Here is an 18,424-nt window from a genome sequence, read left to right on the forward strand (position 1 = left end):
TACTCACTCTGATGTATAAACCCGCATATTCATATGAACAAAGGCCAAGTTATACAGAAAAGAAGAAAGAACCTAAATCTAGTATGTTTACATATCACAAGCTTCTCGAGTAAACAATGATTGTAATCGTATTTTTTTTTGTTTTTGTGTGTAAATTAGTAAAAAAACAGTTTTATTTAAAAAACTTTTTATTTATAGTGTAAATATAACATTTTTCGTATATAAATTGCCTTCAAACATCTTAAAACAGTGTGTCACTAAAGGACATGTCAATTGCAATTTTGTGAAAAACAAACTACAGGGTGTATCTTAAATAAATATTAATGCTTTAGATACGTTATAAATACAAGGCATAGTGAGATTACTGTAGGAATAAATAGCACTAAGAAAATTGAAGTAAGTTGTTGTCAAAGTTAAAAAAGTACTAAAAACAATTATAAAAACACAAAAGAAACTTTCAAAATATTTGTAAATGAAAGTCTTACAATGATTAGATTCATTACTGGAGACAATAATTTCTGAATCGTATTTTCTTTCAACATATTGTGACATATCTTTTGTATACACTAAATTAGTGAAAGAAGCCAAAGCCAATTGTTCTATATAAAGTTTTTTCATCATTTGCATTTTCAAGAAAATTAGCGGAGGTAATATGAATGCCAAAGGTGCTGTTAGGGTTCCACCTATTATTGACATCACCAAATCAAATTTTGGAACTGATTCCGCTATCACAATCGCTAAAATGGATATGGTAGTACGAAGAATACATCTTTTCGAATTAAAATCTAGAATTAAAAATATCAAATAACCACGAAAATCTAAAATAATTGATTTGGAATTCGGCCATTATAGTTTTTATTGAAAAAGGTTTGGATTACATCACATAATTACTCTATAAAAACAATTATGTATAATTTTTCTGAGTTTGATCACGTTTAAAGTCACAAAAATGATGAATAGATAGTTAATTTCTTCTGTTTATATCTGAGAGCTGTTCAAGCTCAGTTTCATAAGAACTGCTGTCACACAAGCCATAACATCCATAAGGATTTGCTCAAGGCTATTGCTGGAGTGCAAGGAAGTACTACAAGAACTGGTGAGTGATTACTGGAAAATCAAGCTCGTGGATGCCTGGATGTGTGGATCACTCAAGCAACAATGAAGAAGACTCATTTACCAGACTGGGATTGGCAAACTGACCATCGGGCCCAGAACTTATTCTTGGTGTAGCTGAATGTGTTGCTATCGCGTGTCTCAACGGTCTGCTTGCAAGGCGGGCTCGCCGGTTCTTACCAAACAACTCCTCCGATTGAATAGACGTGATATCTGACTACTGACCTGACACAGTCATCCAAGACACCATATCCAAACCACCACGGGCGATTCGCTGGTGCAATGAGGAAGATGAAACTGCAGATCATGTTATCTGTGAGTGCCCAGCGCTTTATGGTTATTCTACACCAAATTAAAATTGAACAACATATATTTCAATATTCCATTCGTCAAAACAAACTTTGTATGTATCGTAAATGTCAAAATTCAAGATGACAATTCCGTTTTTCAACCCCAGTGCTCCCAAGTCATTATAAGAAAACTAATGGATGTAAATTCATCGATCGGTTTATTGATTAACTTTGTTTTGAAGATAAATTGCGATAAATACTCACCTCTCGATATACTCATACAATCCTCCATCTGTTGGTACAAAGCGCAATTACTGACAGCTGACGTAAGACATAATTGTACCGCCACCAACAACGCGACAGCATGCAAGAATACCGTCGTCGGTAGTATTTCTAAAATGCTAGGCTGATCTAGGAGTCCTAATTTCAAATAAGCCATTATCGTTGTAATTCCAAACATCGATAAAGTTACTGAAAATTGGTTTGTATTGAAATAATGTTCGATTTTACAATCCCAATGATTGTAAAAAGATCTGTAACGTAATTTTGTAATTTCTGGTAATATTACATCATTTATTGATGACGTTACAGCTGCCATATTGTCTTGGGGGACATAGAGTGCGTTATTTACACAAAAATTATTTGTAAAATCTATTTATCGAAGAAAAATAATAAATCAAAACATAGACACACATAAAGCACGTGATCAGGGTTGAAAACGCCAAAGTCGAGCATGTAAAAGGTCCCCAATCCGCACTTAAGAAATAATTTTCGATTTCATACAGCATATTAATAATTTAATGTTTTTTTAATTTATTTATATGATTTCTATTAGTGAGGTGAATTAATATACACTGTATCTTACGTTCTTAATTTATTTAAATACTATACACTACACTAACTTATAATAATTCACTTATCACTTAAATAATTTATTTAAATTCCACTATTACTTTGATAATTCGTTCTGTTCACTACGACTATATATTATAAACTGAACTCATCTGCGCTACATAAACTCCTTATATATCCCAAAAGAATTCTCAAAACTTCTAGAAAATAAAGAAACAAAAATAATAAGTAAATAGACTTTCTTAGAAATTATTCAAAAGAAACAATGTAAATAAACCACTTGCTATAAAAAGTTATATAAAAACAAAGATGGAATGAATTTCATCAAATTTTAGAATTCTACCAAGCAGAACCGGCTCCAGGACGGAGATGAGTTTGTAACAACAATATAAATCATAGATAATTATTATTATAAAAATATACAATGTAAAAATTTTCGTTTCTTACCGCAATAAACACATTTTCTTATTCCCTCTCAGACGACATTGAGTTTTTGAGCACTGTCGTCAACATTTACACCAAGAGACTCAACTTGCAAATCAATGACAATGTCTTTATTCCATATTTTGGTTTTCCCTTTTTCTGGACATTTTAAATACACTTTTTCCACTTATCAAGTGTAATTCTTTAATAGCTTCATGAAAAATATTTTTAACGTCAGAAAATTGGATTTTTTTCATTTCGGTAAACATTTCAAGAAGATACTCGCAAAAAATTTGCCGTTTTAGAAATAGAGTCATCAACAGTATCGTCATCATTTTCTAGCATTTAATTTTTTAAAATATACACAATCATCTGTCAGACATATTTAAGAAAATTACGCCACAGACAAATATAAATAATCTCACTGCAGTACGATAATACGATGCCGTCCCTGTGTTACGCCGGATCTAATGCCCCCCCCCCCCCGTTCGGTTTTTTATTTGTGGTGTATTATCACTTGGACCGATAACGATGCATGTTTTCATCCGGAATGCTCACGTGCTGATCACGCACTGATCATTGAATTGGTTTACTATTTTTTTTCGATAAATAGGACTTAAATGTTATTTTATTTTCATTTTTTTGACCATAGATATTTATTCCAATCATAAAACAGTAACTATCAATTCTCTAAAAACAATTGAAGTAAAACCTTTGTTTATCCACCACGACAATATGGCCGACATTTCAAAATCGGCTGTTGTGCCAGAAAACATCGATGCTATGCGTAAACTGATATTACAAGATCGTCATGTGACATACCATGAGATTGAGGCATACTTGGGCTTTAGTTCTAGTTAGTTACTTACTCAAAAATCCTGATAAAAGTGCTTTAGATAGTCGCGATTTATCATTCATGTCAACTTGAATAGTGAGTATAGACGGATGGATATCGAATTGGAAAGCTAGAATCCCATAAGCTTTTAATATGTTCTTCCACGGTAAATTTTCATTATGCACAACTTTAGATTCCTCTGGTATATATTTTGGACTAAATAAAATGCATCCGGATGTTAAGAAAAACACCGTTAGAACTATGCCAACTGATATTGAACACAAACATCTAGAAAATGAAAACTATGCTCAACTACAATTTTATCCCCTTTATAATTGCTTGTTCGTAATCTGATTTGATGATTTTTAATTATTTTCAACAACTTACTTCATATCTTTTGGACTTCCCAACCATAAAATCGGACATAATAGCGCTCCGACCATAATAATCCAAAAACAATATGATATGTCGATAGATCCATTACTAACTCGTTGGCCGAATAGTTGCAGATTTTGTGAAGCTGATTAATAATGAAAATTTTTGTAATAACTTGGAAGAATCCCTCCAAATTTGAGTCTCAATTATAATTGGCATAAAATTTGAGCCTCAATTATAATTGACATAGAATTTGAGTCTCAATTATAATTGGCATAAAATTTGAGTCTCAATTATAATTGTCATAAAATTTGAGTCTCGACTATAATTGGCTTAAAATTTGAGTCTCAATTATAATTGGCATAGAATTTGAGTCTCAATTATAATTGACATAGAATTTGTGTCTCGACTATAATTAGCATAAAATTTGAGTCTCAATTATAATTGGCATAAAATTTGAGTCTCAATTATAATTGGCATAGAATTTGTGTCTCAATTATAATTGACATAGAATTTGTGTCTCGACTATAATTAGCATAAAATTTGAGTCTCAATTATAATTGGCATAAAATTTGAGTCTCAATTATAATTGGCATAGAATTTGTGTCTCGACTATAATTGGCATAAAATTTGAGTTTCAATTATAATTGTCATAAAATTTGAGTCTCAATTATAATTGGCATAAAATTTGAGTCTCAATTATAATTAGCATAAAATTTGAGTCTCAATTATAATTGGCATAGAATTTGTGTCTCGACTATAATTGGCATAAAATTTGAGTCTCAATTATAATTGTCATAAAATTTGAGTCTCGACTATAATTGGCTTAAAATTTGAGTCTCAATTATAATTGGCATAGAATTTGAGTCTCAATTATAATTGACATAGAATTTGTGTCTCGACTATAATTGGCATAAAATTTGAGTCTCAATTATAATTAGAATAAAATTTGAGTCTCAATTATAATTGTCATAAAATTTGAGTCTCAATTATAATTGGCATAGAATTTGTGTCTCGACTATAATTGGCTTAAAATTTGAGTCTCAATTATAATTGGCATAGAATTTGAGTCTCAATTATAATTGGCATAGAATTTGTGTCTCGACTATAATTGGCATAAAATTTGAGTCTCAATTATAATTAGCATAAAATTTGAGTCTCAATTATAATTGGCATAGAATTTGTGTCTCGACTATAATTGGCATAAAATTTGAATCTCGACTATAATTGGCTTAAAATTTGAGTCTCAATTATAATTAGCATAAAATTTGAGTCTCAATTATAATTGGCATAGAATTTGTGTCTCGACTATAATTGGCATAAAATTTGAGTCTCAATTATAATTGTCATAAAATTTGAGTCTCAATTATAATTAGCATAAAATTTGAGTCTCAATTATAATTGGCATAGAATTTGTGTCTCGACTATAATTGTCATAAAATTTGAGTCTCGACTATAATTGGCTTAAAATTTGAGTCTCAATTATAATTGGCATAGAATTTGAGTCTCAATTATAATTGGCATAAAATTTGTGTCTCGACTATAATTGGTATAAAATTTGAGTCTCAATTATAATTGTCATAAAATTTGAGTCTCAATTAAAATTGGCATAGAATTTGTGTCTCGACTATAATTGGCATAAAACTTGAGTCTCAATTATAATTAGCATAAAATTTGAGTCTCAATTATAATTGGCATGAAATTTGAGTCTCAATTATAATTGTCATAAAATTTGAGTCTCGACTATAATTGGCTTAAAATTTGAGTCTCAATTATAATTGGCATAAAATTTGAATCTCGACTATAATTGGCTTAAAATTTGAGTCTCAATTATAATTAGCATAAAATTTGAGTCTCAATTATAATTGGCATAGAATTTGTGTCTCGACTATAATTGGCATAAAATTTGAGTCTCAATTATAATTGTCATAAAATTTGAGTCTCAATTATAATTGTCATAAAATTTGAGTCTCAATTATAATTAGCATAAAATTTGAGTCTCAATTATAATTGGCATAGAATTTGTGTCTCGACTATAATTGTCATAAAATTTGAGTCTCGACTATAATTGGCTTAAAATTTGAGTCTCAATTATAATTGGCATAGAATTTGAGTCTCAATTATAATTGGCATAAAATTTGTGTCTCGACTATAATTGGTATAAAATTTGAGTCTCAATTATAATTGTCATAAAATTTGAATCTCAATTAAAATTGGCATAGAATTTGTGTCTCGACTATAATTGGCATAAAACTTGAGTCTCAATTATAATTAGCATAAAATTTGAGTCTCAATTATAATTGGCATGAAATTTGAGTCTCAATTATAATTGTCATAAAATTTGAGTCTCGACTATAATTGGCTTAAAATTTGAGTCTCAATTATAATTGGCATAAAATTTGAATCTCGACTATAATTGGCTTAAAATTTGAGTCTCAATTATAATTAGCATAAAATTTGAGTCTCAATTATAATTGGCATAGAATTTGTGTCTCGACTATAATTGGCATAAAATTTGAGTCTCAATTATAATTGTCATAAAATTTGAGTCTCAATTATAATTGGCATAAAATTTGAGTCTCAATTATAATTAGCATAAAATTTGAGTCTCAATTATAATTGGCATAGAATTTGTGTCTCGACTATAATTGGCATAAAATTTGAGTCTCAATTATAATTAGCATAAAATTTGAGCCTCAATTATAATTGGCATAGAATTTGTGTCTCGACTATAATTGGCATAAAATTTGAGTCTCAATTATAATTGTCATAAAATTTGAGTCTCAATTAAAATTGGCATAGAATTTGTGTCTCGACTATAATTGGCATAAAACTTGAGTCTCAATTATAATTAGCATAAAATTTGAGTCTCAATTATAATTGGCATGAAATTTGAGTCTCAATTATAATTGTCATAAAATTTGAGTCTCGACTATAATTGGCTTAAAATTTGAGTCTCAATTATAATTGGCATAAAATTTGAATCTCGACTATAATTGGCTTAAAATTTGAGTCTCAATTATAATTAGCATAAAATTTGAGTCTCAATTATAATTGGCATAGAATTTGTGTCTCGACTATAATTGGCATAAAATTTGAGTCTCAATTATAATTGTCATAAAATTTGAGTCTCAATTATAATTGGCATAAAATTTGAGTCTCAATTATAATTAGCATAAAATTTGAGTCTCAATTATAATTGGCATAGAATTTGTGTCTCGACTATAATTGTCATAAAATTTGAGTCTCGACTATAATTGGCTTAAAATTTGAGTCTCAATTATAATTGGCATAAAATTTGAGTCTCAATTATAATTAGCATAAAATTTGAGTCTCAATTATAATTAGCATAAAATTTGAGTCTCAATTATAATTGGCATAGAATTTGAATCTCAATTATAATTAGCATAAAATTTGAGTCTCAATTATAATTGGCATAAAATTTGAGTCTCAATTATAATTGTCATAAAATTTGAGTCTCAATTATAATTAGCATAAAATTTGAGTCTCAATTATAATTAGCATAAAATTTGAGTCTCAATTATAATTGGCATAGAATTTGAATCTCAATTATAATTAGCATAAAATTTGAGTCTCAATTATAATTGGCATAAAATTTGAGTCTCAATTATAATTGTCATAAAATTTGAGTCTCAATTATAATTGGCATAAAATTTGAGTCTCAATTATAATTAGCATAAAATTTGAGTCTCAATTATAATTAGCATAAAATTTGAGTCTCAATTATAATTGGCATAAAATTTGAGTCTCAATTATAATTGTCATAAAATTTGAGTCTCGACTATAATTGGCTTAAAATTTGAGTCTCAATTATAATTGGCATAAAATTTGAGTCTCAATTATAATTGGCATAAAATTTGAGTCTCAATTATAATTAGCATAAAATTTGAGTCTCAATTATAATTGGCATAGAATTTGAATCTCGACTATAATTGGCTTAAAATTTGAGTCTCAATTATAATTGGCATAAAATTTGAATCTCGACTATAATTGGCATAAAATTTGAGTCTCAATTATAATTGGCATAAAATTTGAGTCTCAATTATAATTAGCATAAAATTTGAGTCTCAATTATAATTGGCATAGAATTTGTGTCTCGACTATAATTGTCATAAAATTTGAGTCTCGACTATAATTGGCTTAAAATTTGAGTCTCAATTATAATTAGCATAAAATTTGAGTCTCAATTATAATTGGCATAGAATTTGTGTCTCGACTATAATTGGCATAAAATTTGAGTCTCAATTATAATTAGCATAAAATTTGAGCCTCAATTATAATTGGCATAGAATTTGTGTCTCGACTATAATTGTCATAAAATTTGAGTCTCGACTATAATTGGCTTAAAATTTGAGTCTCAATTATAATTGGCATAGAATTTGAGTCTCAATTATAATTGGCATAGAATTTGAATCTCGACTATAATTGGCTTAAAATTTGAGTCTCAATTATAATTGGCATAAAATTTGAATCTCGACTATAATTGGCATAAAATTTGAGTCTCAATTATAATTGGCATAAAATTTGAGTCTCAATTATAATTAGCATAAAATTTGAGTCTCAATTATAATTGGCATAGAATTTGTGTCTCGACTATAATTGTCATAAAATTTGAGTCTCGACTATAATTGGCTTAAAATTTGAGTCTCAATTATAATTAGCATAAAATTTGAGTCTCAATTATAATTGGCATAGAATTTGTGTCTCGACTATAATTGGCATAAAATTTGAGTCTCAATTATAATTGGCATAAAATTTGAGTCTCAATTATAATTAGCATAAAATTTGAGTCTCAATTATAATTGGCATAGAATTTGTGTCTCGACTATAATTGTCATAAAATTTGAGTCTCGACTATAATTGGCTTAAAATTTGAGTCTCAATTATAATTGGCATAGAATTTGAGTCTCAATTATAATTGGCATAGAATTTGAATCTCGACTATAATTGGCTTAAAATTTGAGTCTCAATTATAATTGGCATAAAATTTGAATCTCGACTATAATTGGCATAAAATTTGAGTCTCAATTATAATTGGCATAAAATTTGAGTCTCAATTATAATTAGCATAAAATTTGAGTCTCAATTATAATTGGCATAGAATTTGTGTCTCGACTATAATTGGCATAAAATTTGAGTCTCAATTATAATTAGCATAAAATTTGAGCCTCAATTATAATTGGCATAGAATTTGTGTCTCGACTATAATTGGCATAAAATTTGAGTCTCAATTATAATTAGCATAAAATTTAAGTCCATATATAAATTGGCATGAAATTTGATTCTCATTTATAATTGGCATGAAATTTGAGTCTTTATTAAAATTGGCATGAGATTTTAGGCTCAATTATATTTGGAATGAAATTTAAGTCTCAGTTATAATAATTAAAAATATAAACGACCAGTCAAAAGTTTTTGCACTCCTCCTTTTATATTGTTTGATTCACAAACAATACGATGACTTTTAATATTGATATTTAAAAGAAACTTATACTGGACTTGATGCAAAAAATGTTGATGACTTGAAAATAATGCAATGACAATTTTTCTTCAACAAAAATGTACTCTTTGTTTAACTCGATAAAATTTATGGTCTAGAAGATATGTACATTTTTAGACCGTTGTACATGTCAAGGAAATCGTTCGCCATAAAGAAACATTCTGAAGAAAATTATCATAAATTGTTATTATTTATTGAGATATTAAACCACAATGAAACATTTCTAATTGAACTGCGTGCTGTTGAACATCGTGTTGCATTAGATAATAAATCTTTTATATTTAAGAATTTTTGACTGGTCTTCCTGAAATGAGAAATGCACAACTTTCGGCTATAAGTTTATGGTACTTAACAACAAATTTAGACTAAACTATTTAAATAACTAAAATATATTAGTGTACGATCGAAAATTTTAATTATTAAAAATCTATTACCAACAATGAGGTTAGGAATTCCTCCTCCAAATATGGTAAGATCTAATAAAAATGTTACGAAGCTTGCAAACTTGCTACCAAAAGTGATTTCCGTTAAAGCTGCATATGGATAACGATTTTTCTTGTTTATCATCGGATATAATTCTTCAGCTATTAACCAAGATCTACCAAGTAGAACTGCCGTATACATTTGCATCGAACTTACCGAAATTATTAATAGAAACCCGTAGTAACCTTAAACAAATTATTTTATACAAAACATTTTCTATAGATATACTTTCAAAGTTAATCACTCTGTATATATATACAGATACGAGGTCTAGCTATTAAATAACGAGACTGCGCGCCTAGATAGCGCCTCGTGCGCGTGTTTTTGAGTGGCGTAATCGCTTTAGTGAGGACTGAGAGAGCAAATCAAAATTCAAAGCAATATTGATGGTTTTTTTCGACATAAACGCTAACATGATGACTGAATGGGTTCCAGAGGGTTAAACCGTCAACCAGACTTACTATTTGGCAAGCAGTATTCGACCAGTAAACTTACTCCAGTGTTCGAACGTCCGCCGTACACACCGGATTTGGAACCGCGACTTTTTTTGTTTCCGAATATGAAATCTCTCTGAAAGGGACACGATTTGTATTAATGGAAGTGGTAGAGCAAAAAACGGCAAAGCGGCACTCACAAAAGAAAATTTCCATCACTGTTTGGATCAATGGAAAAAACGTATGGAAAGATGAGTGGCGAGGGGATGGGGATATTCGAATGTATTATTTAATAGCCAGACCTCGTATATAGTACATTAATAATCCATTGTATTAAGCAGCGCTCTTCTTTGTTAATAGGGAATTTTGATATTGACGGTTACTGAACTGAATTACGTTCTAAACGTTGGCAGCCGTGTGGATCGATCTGCGATGTTGTAATATTTCTAAGACAATTGTGTCATAAGTTCTTGTTTGCATTTTTGCATTTTATCAATTAAGTGCTCTGTAAGGTGTTATTTTCAAAATAAATGAAAAAACACTGTGTCAAAAGTTGAAATTGAGACCTCAAACTAGAACATATTGAAATTCTAAAATCTTTTTCCTTTTGGATAAATTGAATGTAAACATAAGAATGAACGGAATCAATTAACTACGTTGCAATTATGTTTAACATTTTTTTTTTTTCGTAAAATCCGTTTAGTTCCTCATTTGTTTTGTAAAAAAAATAAAACTCACCACAATCCATTATAGCTTTTGGTAATGTTATAACGGGGAAAACACCGAACACATCCAAAATACAGACAACAGCAAATATTGTGGATAATCCATTGACGCGATTCCTGTCTATGAGAAAAGTATTTTCGTTTGCTTGCATCTTGTGATTACTAAAAATCGTTTGTCTTAGAAACCTTTCTATATGTATGTAGTTCGATACCAATGGTATGTGAAAGCCTTATTGGATTACAACTAGTAACATATCAAATATCAATAAAGATACTGGGTGTCAGAACTAAATTCAATAGTAAAATTCAGTGGAAATAAATTGATTTTTTAAAAAAGGCATTGTTATATATTTATTTAAAGTTGAGGGAGACCGGATACAAAAGCAACATTTTGTACTTTTACATTGGTTTCTGGTTTTATGGTAGTCATATTTCGATTTAAAGAAATTTATGAATTGAATAAATCTCACCTAGCCACGTCACTGCTTATCGCAAATTGCCTTGCAGGAATATTTCGAAGAAATTGTGTTCATACGCCTTCTGACAGCTTCGGCCACTAGAAATGCATTTATGTTTACGAGTCGATGTTTTTATTAGTAAACAGAGGAGATGATGAGTCCACGTGGACTGACGGTTTGACATTATTTTTCATTTAATTTGGTATGAACGCCGTGCGTATCATTACCGTCTGAATGCTCGATAGTTTGGATGCTGGAAGATTATCAACTGAAGTAACCGGATTAACTCGAATGGTGAACGATTGTGCAACCGGGAAAACAGTTCTGTCACGTACCATCGAGGGTACTGGCATCGAAAATCCGCCATGTTGTTAACAACTAAATCAGCATTTCTTCTTAGTTTATATTCTATGTTAAATAGGAAAACTCGTTAGGGGTATAAACAATTTAAAAACAACACAAAAGGTACGTTCCAAATATTTTTTATTAAATACATTCATAATATTATAATAATAATAAAATATAAGCAAATAAATTATTTTCAACTACTACTACGGATAGCACACCATTTAAATGAAACATACTAACTAATCAAAAGTTTAACTGGTTTTAAAAGCACAAAGTACATAATTTTCAGTCAAATGTATAAATAATAATATTTTGAATTAAAAACTTAGAGGTCGAACAAGAAAAATCCTCCAATGGATGATACTTGGGGTTGTCTAGGTAACAACACTTTATTAATGGTATGTACGACACCGTTGGTTGCTAAATTATCACAACCGGTTACCACGGCTCTATTAATTCTTATTCTACTGCCACTACGACCAACTTCTACTTGTGTATTCGCCAGGGTAGATACGAAGCTGCTAAATCCCCAAGAATGTGGACCGACACCTGAACAGCACAAAACCTCTGGAAATAGTAATAATTACGTTTATTTCATAATTGTATTCTCTTTATTTCTTGATAATTCTCATAATAATTTATTTATGAAATGAAACATAACCTCAAATGATATGAGTCGACGTCCATTGAAGCCAATTGACGTCTAATATCATTTGAAATTGATCGACGTCTTCTGAAAATTGGAAAATAATTTTATTTCAAGGTGTTTAAAAAAATGGTACGCTTCTGTGAGGCTTTAGCTAGAAATCACAGCAAGTAAGCTTATAAAGTGGCAGCTGTGGGATGTATTGACTGAAGCTGAGAGGCCTCCAGCCATATTACACATTTAATTTAATGCGAATGATAACAACTATCTTTTTTATTTATTAGTATCACGTTCATAGCAAGACGTGTTATTTAATTGACTCGAATTACACGTTTTTGATTAATCGTGCCTTACAATTAACCTTATTAGTTTTTAACCACCTTCTGGTTTAACTACAAACACAAGCTCGATATCCCTTCTGGATAACGACTACATAAAAAGTGAGAGAAAAACCCTGGAGGTCATGCTTCAAAAATACTTTCCGGATCCCAAACCAAATAATAATCATATGGCCAGTGTTAAAGCTCCGATTCATACAAACTACAACACTGCCAAAAAGATAATAAACTATGGAGTGGTGATTTGGGAAATTACCCTACAAATCGTCGCATTATATACATCCACGTTTCCTATAACAAGCGCTGGAAATATTGGCGTCTTACCTGGTGAGGATCTTTAGATCCTGCTCTTTTAAAGGCTGTATTCCCGAGCAATGGGAAGAGGGGAAAGTAGTATTTATTCCATAATCAGAAAGAAACGACCACACCGTTCCCAAAGCGTATCAGCCTCACCAGTTTCCTACTAAGAGCAATCATGTTCAACAATTTGTCTACTACACTGGTAAATCCATGAATCTGCATCATCTGATAAGAAAGGTGGAGAGTGCATTGAACTGGTGGCAAAGTCAGTGTGGTGACAGTCGTTGACATTGAAGGAGCATTTGACAATGTTCCTTTTAAAGTAATCTACGTGACACTCGGGAGACGTGGCGCCGAAGTAGTTGTCGAGACCAATGGCTGCACGCAGAGCGGAGTCTTGGGCCCTGCAACTCAGTGGTGCCAGTCCTCACGGGCTAAGGATTATACCAAGGAAAACCGAGCTCCTTCTTTCTACCAGGAGGCACGCTTCCAAATGTAATACTTGGAGATGTTAATACTCTAGAATAGTAAAATATCTGGGAGGAAAACCGCTTTGGTACGAACACGTGGAGAACAAAATAAAACAATGCCAATTGCGCCCTTTTTGGCCTACAGAAGATATATGGGATCTTTCCCCATTGGATTCATACCTCAATACAACCCTTGGATCACCCCTAGTGATAGGATTCGAAGCCACGAGGAGGAGTAAACTTCCGTGGAAGACATCCCCATAATCGAATATTTTTGGCTTGGAGAACACGGTACCGGCTTCCAAACCGAGGTATTCACCACTCGAACGTAATTATCTCAATAATCCTACAAGAGCTGGTTCAAAAGTTAGGAACGTATCCACTTTAACTTCTTGTTTATGATTATAAGACAAAAAATAGGTTAGTTGTCAATTATTGATTATTTGGGGATAAAAGCCGCGTTCGTTATTAGAACGATCGCAACGTTGCCAACTGTTTTTTATACTTCATTAATTAATACTTTATTTAAAATTTGGCTACTCGGCTTAACCACTGGAAGGTCTAATAGAAAATAAAAAAGAAGATGAAGTTACATTCTGATACATTTGACAGTTCTTTTTGACAAACTGATATCTGTCAAAAATTATTATTCTTAAATGTCAATAACATGATTTAAATTGAATTTGTTAATTCAACACGTTATCTTGTTAAATGTAGGTACAAATTTTACGGGAGAAAATTCAAAAATGGGTAGTAGTCAAAGTAAATTCAAACCGGATCCTAACGATGTTTGGTATAGGGTCAAAGTTAGTTCGAGTCAACCGAAATATTTGGAATGCGTTTTACAAGCAATCGTAAATCTTAAAGAACCTCACGGGTCTTCCCAAGGAAGAATCATCGGTAACGTTATTAGTTATAATTATTTTAAGTAATTAATTTAAATAGGTTATGTTATCATAAACAACGTATTTAAGACGTATGCAAAAAAAGAAATCTAAGGGAGTTGAATCTAATGATTTCGAAGACTATTCAACTCTTTTTGTATATAATCGCATTTCTATTTGAAAAACTAATGAAATATTTATTCGTAGTTACGAGGGCAGGTTTGAAGTTTGTAATTTAGTCCCCATCATCTCATCCATTCCACTCCCATAGTTTATATATAATATCATTTATACAAGGGCGAGTCATGGAATTAAATAAAACAACGCCACGTAAAAATATTGATACGAGGACGAGTCATTAATTTCTTTAATTTTTTTCTCTTTACGAACTCTTTGTATTCTCCACCCATATTATTTTATGGGGATTTATGAAAATAATGTCAAGATCATTGGAAAAAGTGCGTGAAAAGATTATTTATACAAGGATGAATCACTAAATTCGCTAATGTTTCAAATGTTCGCCATAATCTCTCTATCTACTTCACCCATTTTATTTTATGGGTATTTATGAGAATAACTCCAAACTCATTAGGAGATTTACGTGAAAATATTATTTATACGAGGATGAGTCATCGAATTCCTCAATTTTTTTAATGTCCCCACGATCTCTAAATCATTTATTTTATCAATGTCCTCACGATTTCTACTTCACCCCATTTCATTTATGGGGAGTATTGAAAATAACGCCACTATTATTGGAAGAGTGAGGAATAAATATTATTTATACGAGGGCGAGTCATTAAATATCATTAAATTCTTTAATTTTTTCAATGTCCCCATTAACTTTTCATCTACTCCACCCGTATTATTTTATGGGGATTTATGAAAATAATATCTCGCTCATTAGAAGAGTTTCAATTTTTTGAATGTCCCCACGAACTCACTATCTACTCCCATATTACTTTGTGGGGACTCATGAAAATAACATCGCACTCATTAGGATCATTAGGAGAGTTACGACGCAATATTTATACGAGGACAGGTCATTAAGTTGAATAAAATAACGCCACGCTCGTTGAAAGGATTACGTAAAAATATTATACGAGGTCGAGTCATTAAATTCATTTATTTTATCAATGTCCTCACGATTTCTACTTCACTCATTTCATTTATGGGGATTTTTGAAAATAACGCCACTATTATTGGAAGAGTGAATAATAAATATTATTTATACGAGGGCGAGTCATTGAGTGCTTGTATTTTTGGAATGTCCCCATGAACTCTCCACCTACTCCTTGCATATTACTTTGTGGGGATTTATGAAAAGGAAAGTTACGTCAAAATATTTATACGAAGGCGAGAGTATCGTTGAATTTCGAATAATTATTTGTAGATTATATACAGGGCGTTATAAATGCTAAGCAAATTCGTCCGAGACCGAGAAATGTAGCGATGCAAGTGAAAAGTGCTTTGAAATACGCCGTAATAAATGGATTGGTAAAACAACAAGGTGGAAAATTCATTATGGCGTTAACTGAAAAGGAATACGCGATTTTTAAAGGTAGGTAATATACAAAATGGTCGATTCATATTATGCTGTATTTGAAAAAAAAAATGCCTTATTTAAACTGGCTTTCATTCACTAGTTAATATACGAGGTGTGGCAAAAAAGTTTCGAGAATTTACTGTTAAAAAACAAGTTTCACACAAAATTTTATTAACTAATCGACTTTGATGAGTTACTTTGAGATGTAACTTCATCTTAGGATATAAAAAAATCACAAGGGTCATTATCGGGACTATAGGGGGCCTTTTTTTCAAAAAATATTGCTCAAACAACGAGGAATGGGTAGGGACGTCGTCGTGGTATGGCATCCAGTATATTTCGACGAAAACGTGTATGCTCGGTCGTTCCAAGACGTTAATATAGAACAATTTATTTACTGTTTTGTACGCTGGACATTTTAGCTTTTGTTGGATCCACTGACGACGTCGTTTACGTGTCTTGAAGTCATTTTGAGCTTCCACGATATCTTTTCGTCTTCGTTTTCGTTCTTAGGTAAATAAAGTGACACAATGTAGCCAGTTATGACTAAATTTTCATGAACTTAATTGCCACATTTCGTATTTGTTTCTTTTTTTCACAAGTTGAATTTTTTATGAACGTTTTAAAGGATTTAGGACAGAAAATGCGATTAAAGAAAACGTTTCAACATCGAGAAGCAAAAGTAAATCAACGAGAAGTAGAAGAAGAAAAAGAAGAAGTAGTATACAGAATAGGCATCGTAGTTGTAGTCGATTATCGGATGACGATGAATATTTCGACGATATTAAACCGAAAAAACGTAAAAAATATCACGAATTCGAATCGGACCTTAGTTCAGATTATGATTTTCTATCAGAATCGAGTTCTAATTCTAGTACCCAAAATCTACGGATATCCGATAGTTATATAAAAAAGAAGATTCAACAAATTAATAAAAATAAAGTTGGTTTAATTCAACGTCGTACTAACAGCGAAAAAAATATAGTCGCGTCTACTAGTACCAGTCGGGTACCCAAACCGAGCGCCTCCAGAGAATCCACCAGTAAAACTAAACAAGAAGAAGCCGGTTCTAGTAAAGGAAAATAGTTTATTTTTTTTTTCAAGAAATGTGTATAAACGTCAAGAAAATATAATTGTTCCAACAAATTTTGTCGTTTTTTCCCCCAAACTCACTTTCTTTCTTTCTTTTTAAAACCAAATCAATATCGAATATTCTCGTACACTACAAGAATATTTGACAGCTGCGTAAATCAAAATAACCTAACCTAACCTACAAACGTATTATTTGGAATTGTCACTTGTCACTGGGGCTAAAAATAAACCCAACAGTTAAGAAATTTAACCAGAAAGGGAAAAAATCAAATAGACTGAGTTTGGAGCTAAAATATCTTGTCTTTGTTGGAATAAACACGATGAAATTACTGATAGGAAATCAATCGAGGATCCCATGACGTGCTACGATCCTTGAATGCCCCGGAAGTGCTCCATTAAATTACTAAAAATCGTTACATAAGTCACATCTCTACTTTTTATGATAGATAATTTAGAATTCAAGGCCACATTCGATTATGTGCGAGGAAAGTTTGTTGGGGGTTACGACACACGTAAGTAAGTGAAAATACCACGAAGAAGACTTGCTCGTGTGTGTATGACTAGAGCTATGAGAACGTGTCCACAAGATCGTTACAAAGATCACATCTCTACTTTTGGTGATAGATAGGTTAGGATTCAAGGCCACCTTCGGCACGTACGAGAGTCAAATATAAACAAACCTTCAGAAATTGAAGGTTATTTGTAGGTGATATTTGTTATCGTTAAATGGAGACGTACTTCAACTGGCTGATCAAGTGATTAAGTTCGGAGAGGGGTTCGTCCGTTGAGTAGCGAAATCTCCCGAAAACTGCTACCGTTTCATGGTTTATATTAAAGATTTTGGAGCAAATCAAACGCATCCCTGTCGACTTCATATTTAATGAAAACCTTCCACGTGTACGTGAGCTTCAAACAGTTTCATAAGAACATAGAAACGTCCAATTATAAGAAAAATATCACTTCGGTTTTCAAAGTTGCTGAATAATAATTATAACAACTACACGACAAAAAGAAGAAGAAAAAAACGACTAAAAACTCGATTGTTTGCAAGGAAAATGTGTTGAGCATAGAAGAGATGTCCTACTAGTAGATTCCTTTCGTAGATATTAGCTCATCAAAGCGATCATTTGGATAAAAATACGCTTCAGTATCAGCTCAAAAGAAGATATTATCCTATTCGCGAGCTGGTAGAACGCTCTATCATCCACGATACAGTACACACTTATCCCCATGTGATTTTCACATGTTTGAAAATCTCAAAGAAGCATTTAAAGGCGATTATAAAGACGAC

General features: G+C 31.4%; 3 protein-coding genes across 4 annotated transcripts in view; 1 reads left to right on the top strand and 2 right to left on the bottom strand.

Annotated features, from left to right (window-relative positions):
* The first annotated feature begins 99 nt into the window (after window positions 1-99).
* Window positions 100-17,187, top strand: LOC130449995 (uncharacterized). The gene is made up of 4 exons (XM_056788156.1): window positions 100-396; window positions 14,329-14,511; window positions 15,889-16,056; window positions 16,670-17,187. The coding sequence occupies exons 2-4, from the start codon at window positions 14,358-14,360 to the stop codon at window positions 17,125-17,127; spliced, it is 780 nt and encodes a 259-aa protein (XP_056644134.1). The 5' UTR covers window positions 100-396; window positions 14,329-14,357; the 3' UTR covers window positions 17,128-17,187.
* On the bottom strand, window positions 171-11,280 carry LOC130449993 (uncharacterized). 2 transcript variants are annotated; one of them, XM_056788152.1, is made up of 6 exons: window positions 11,065-11,280; window positions 9,844-10,077; window positions 3,901-4,033; window positions 3,548-3,801; window positions 1,668-1,874; window positions 171-785 (listed from the first exon to the last, which is right to left on the bottom strand). In XM_056788152.1, the coding sequence occupies exons 1-6, from the start codon at window positions 11,201-11,203 to the stop codon at window positions 310-312; spliced, it is 1,443 nt and encodes a 480-aa protein (XP_056644130.1). In that variant the 5' UTR covers window positions 11,204-11,280; the 3' UTR covers window positions 171-309. The 2 variants fall into 2 exon arrangements, with proteins under 2 accessions (XP_056644130.1, XP_056644131.1); XM_056788153.1 differs by having other exon boundaries at window positions 171-1,455; window positions 11,065-11,238.
* Window positions 11,959-18,424, bottom strand: part of LOC130449991 (transforming growth factor-beta-induced protein ig-h3) — a 52,079-nt gene continuing 45,613 nt past the window's right edge. Inside the window, exon 11 of the mRNA XM_056788150.1 lies at window positions 11,959-12,424. Within this exon, the coding sequence (XP_056644128.1) occupies window positions 12,183-12,424 (242 nt within the window). The 3' untranslated portion in view covers window positions 11,959-12,182. The remainder of the gene's footprint in view (window positions 12,425-18,424) is intronic.

The sequence above is a fragment of the Diorhabda sublineata genome, chromosome 10, assembly GCF_026230105.1.
Source record: "Diorhabda sublineata isolate icDioSubl1.1 chromosome 10, icDioSubl1.1, whole genome shotgun sequence".
Lineage (NCBI taxonomy): Eukaryota > Metazoa > Arthropoda > Insecta > Coleoptera > Chrysomelidae > Diorhabda > Diorhabda sublineata.

Bases quoted from the DNA above. Each gene is read 5' to 3' on its own strand.
- LOC130449993 (XM_056788152.1), bottom strand. From the start codon at position 11,203: ATGCAAGCAAACGAAAATACTTTTCTCATAGACAGGAATCGCGTCAAT. The intron at 10,078-11,064 runs GTGAGTTTTATT...AATTTGTTTAAG, and splicing joins AAAAGCTATAATGGATTGTG to GTTACTACGGGTTTCTATTA. The intron at 786-1,667 runs GTGAGTATTTAT...TTTTAATTCTAG, and splicing joins TTGTATGAGTATATCGAGAG to ATTTTAATTCGAAAAGATGT.
- LOC130449995 (XM_056788156.1), top strand. From the start codon at position 14,358: ATGGGTAGTAGTCAAAGTAAATTCAAACCGGATCCTAACGATGTTTGG. The intron at 14,512-15,888 runs GTAACGTTATTA...AATTATTTGTAG, and splicing joins TTCCCAAGGAAGAATCATCG to ATTATATACAGGGCGTTATA. The intron at 16,057-16,669 runs GTAGGTAATATA...AACGTTTTAAAG, and splicing joins GGAATACGCGATTTTTAAAG to GATTTAGGACAGAAAATGCG.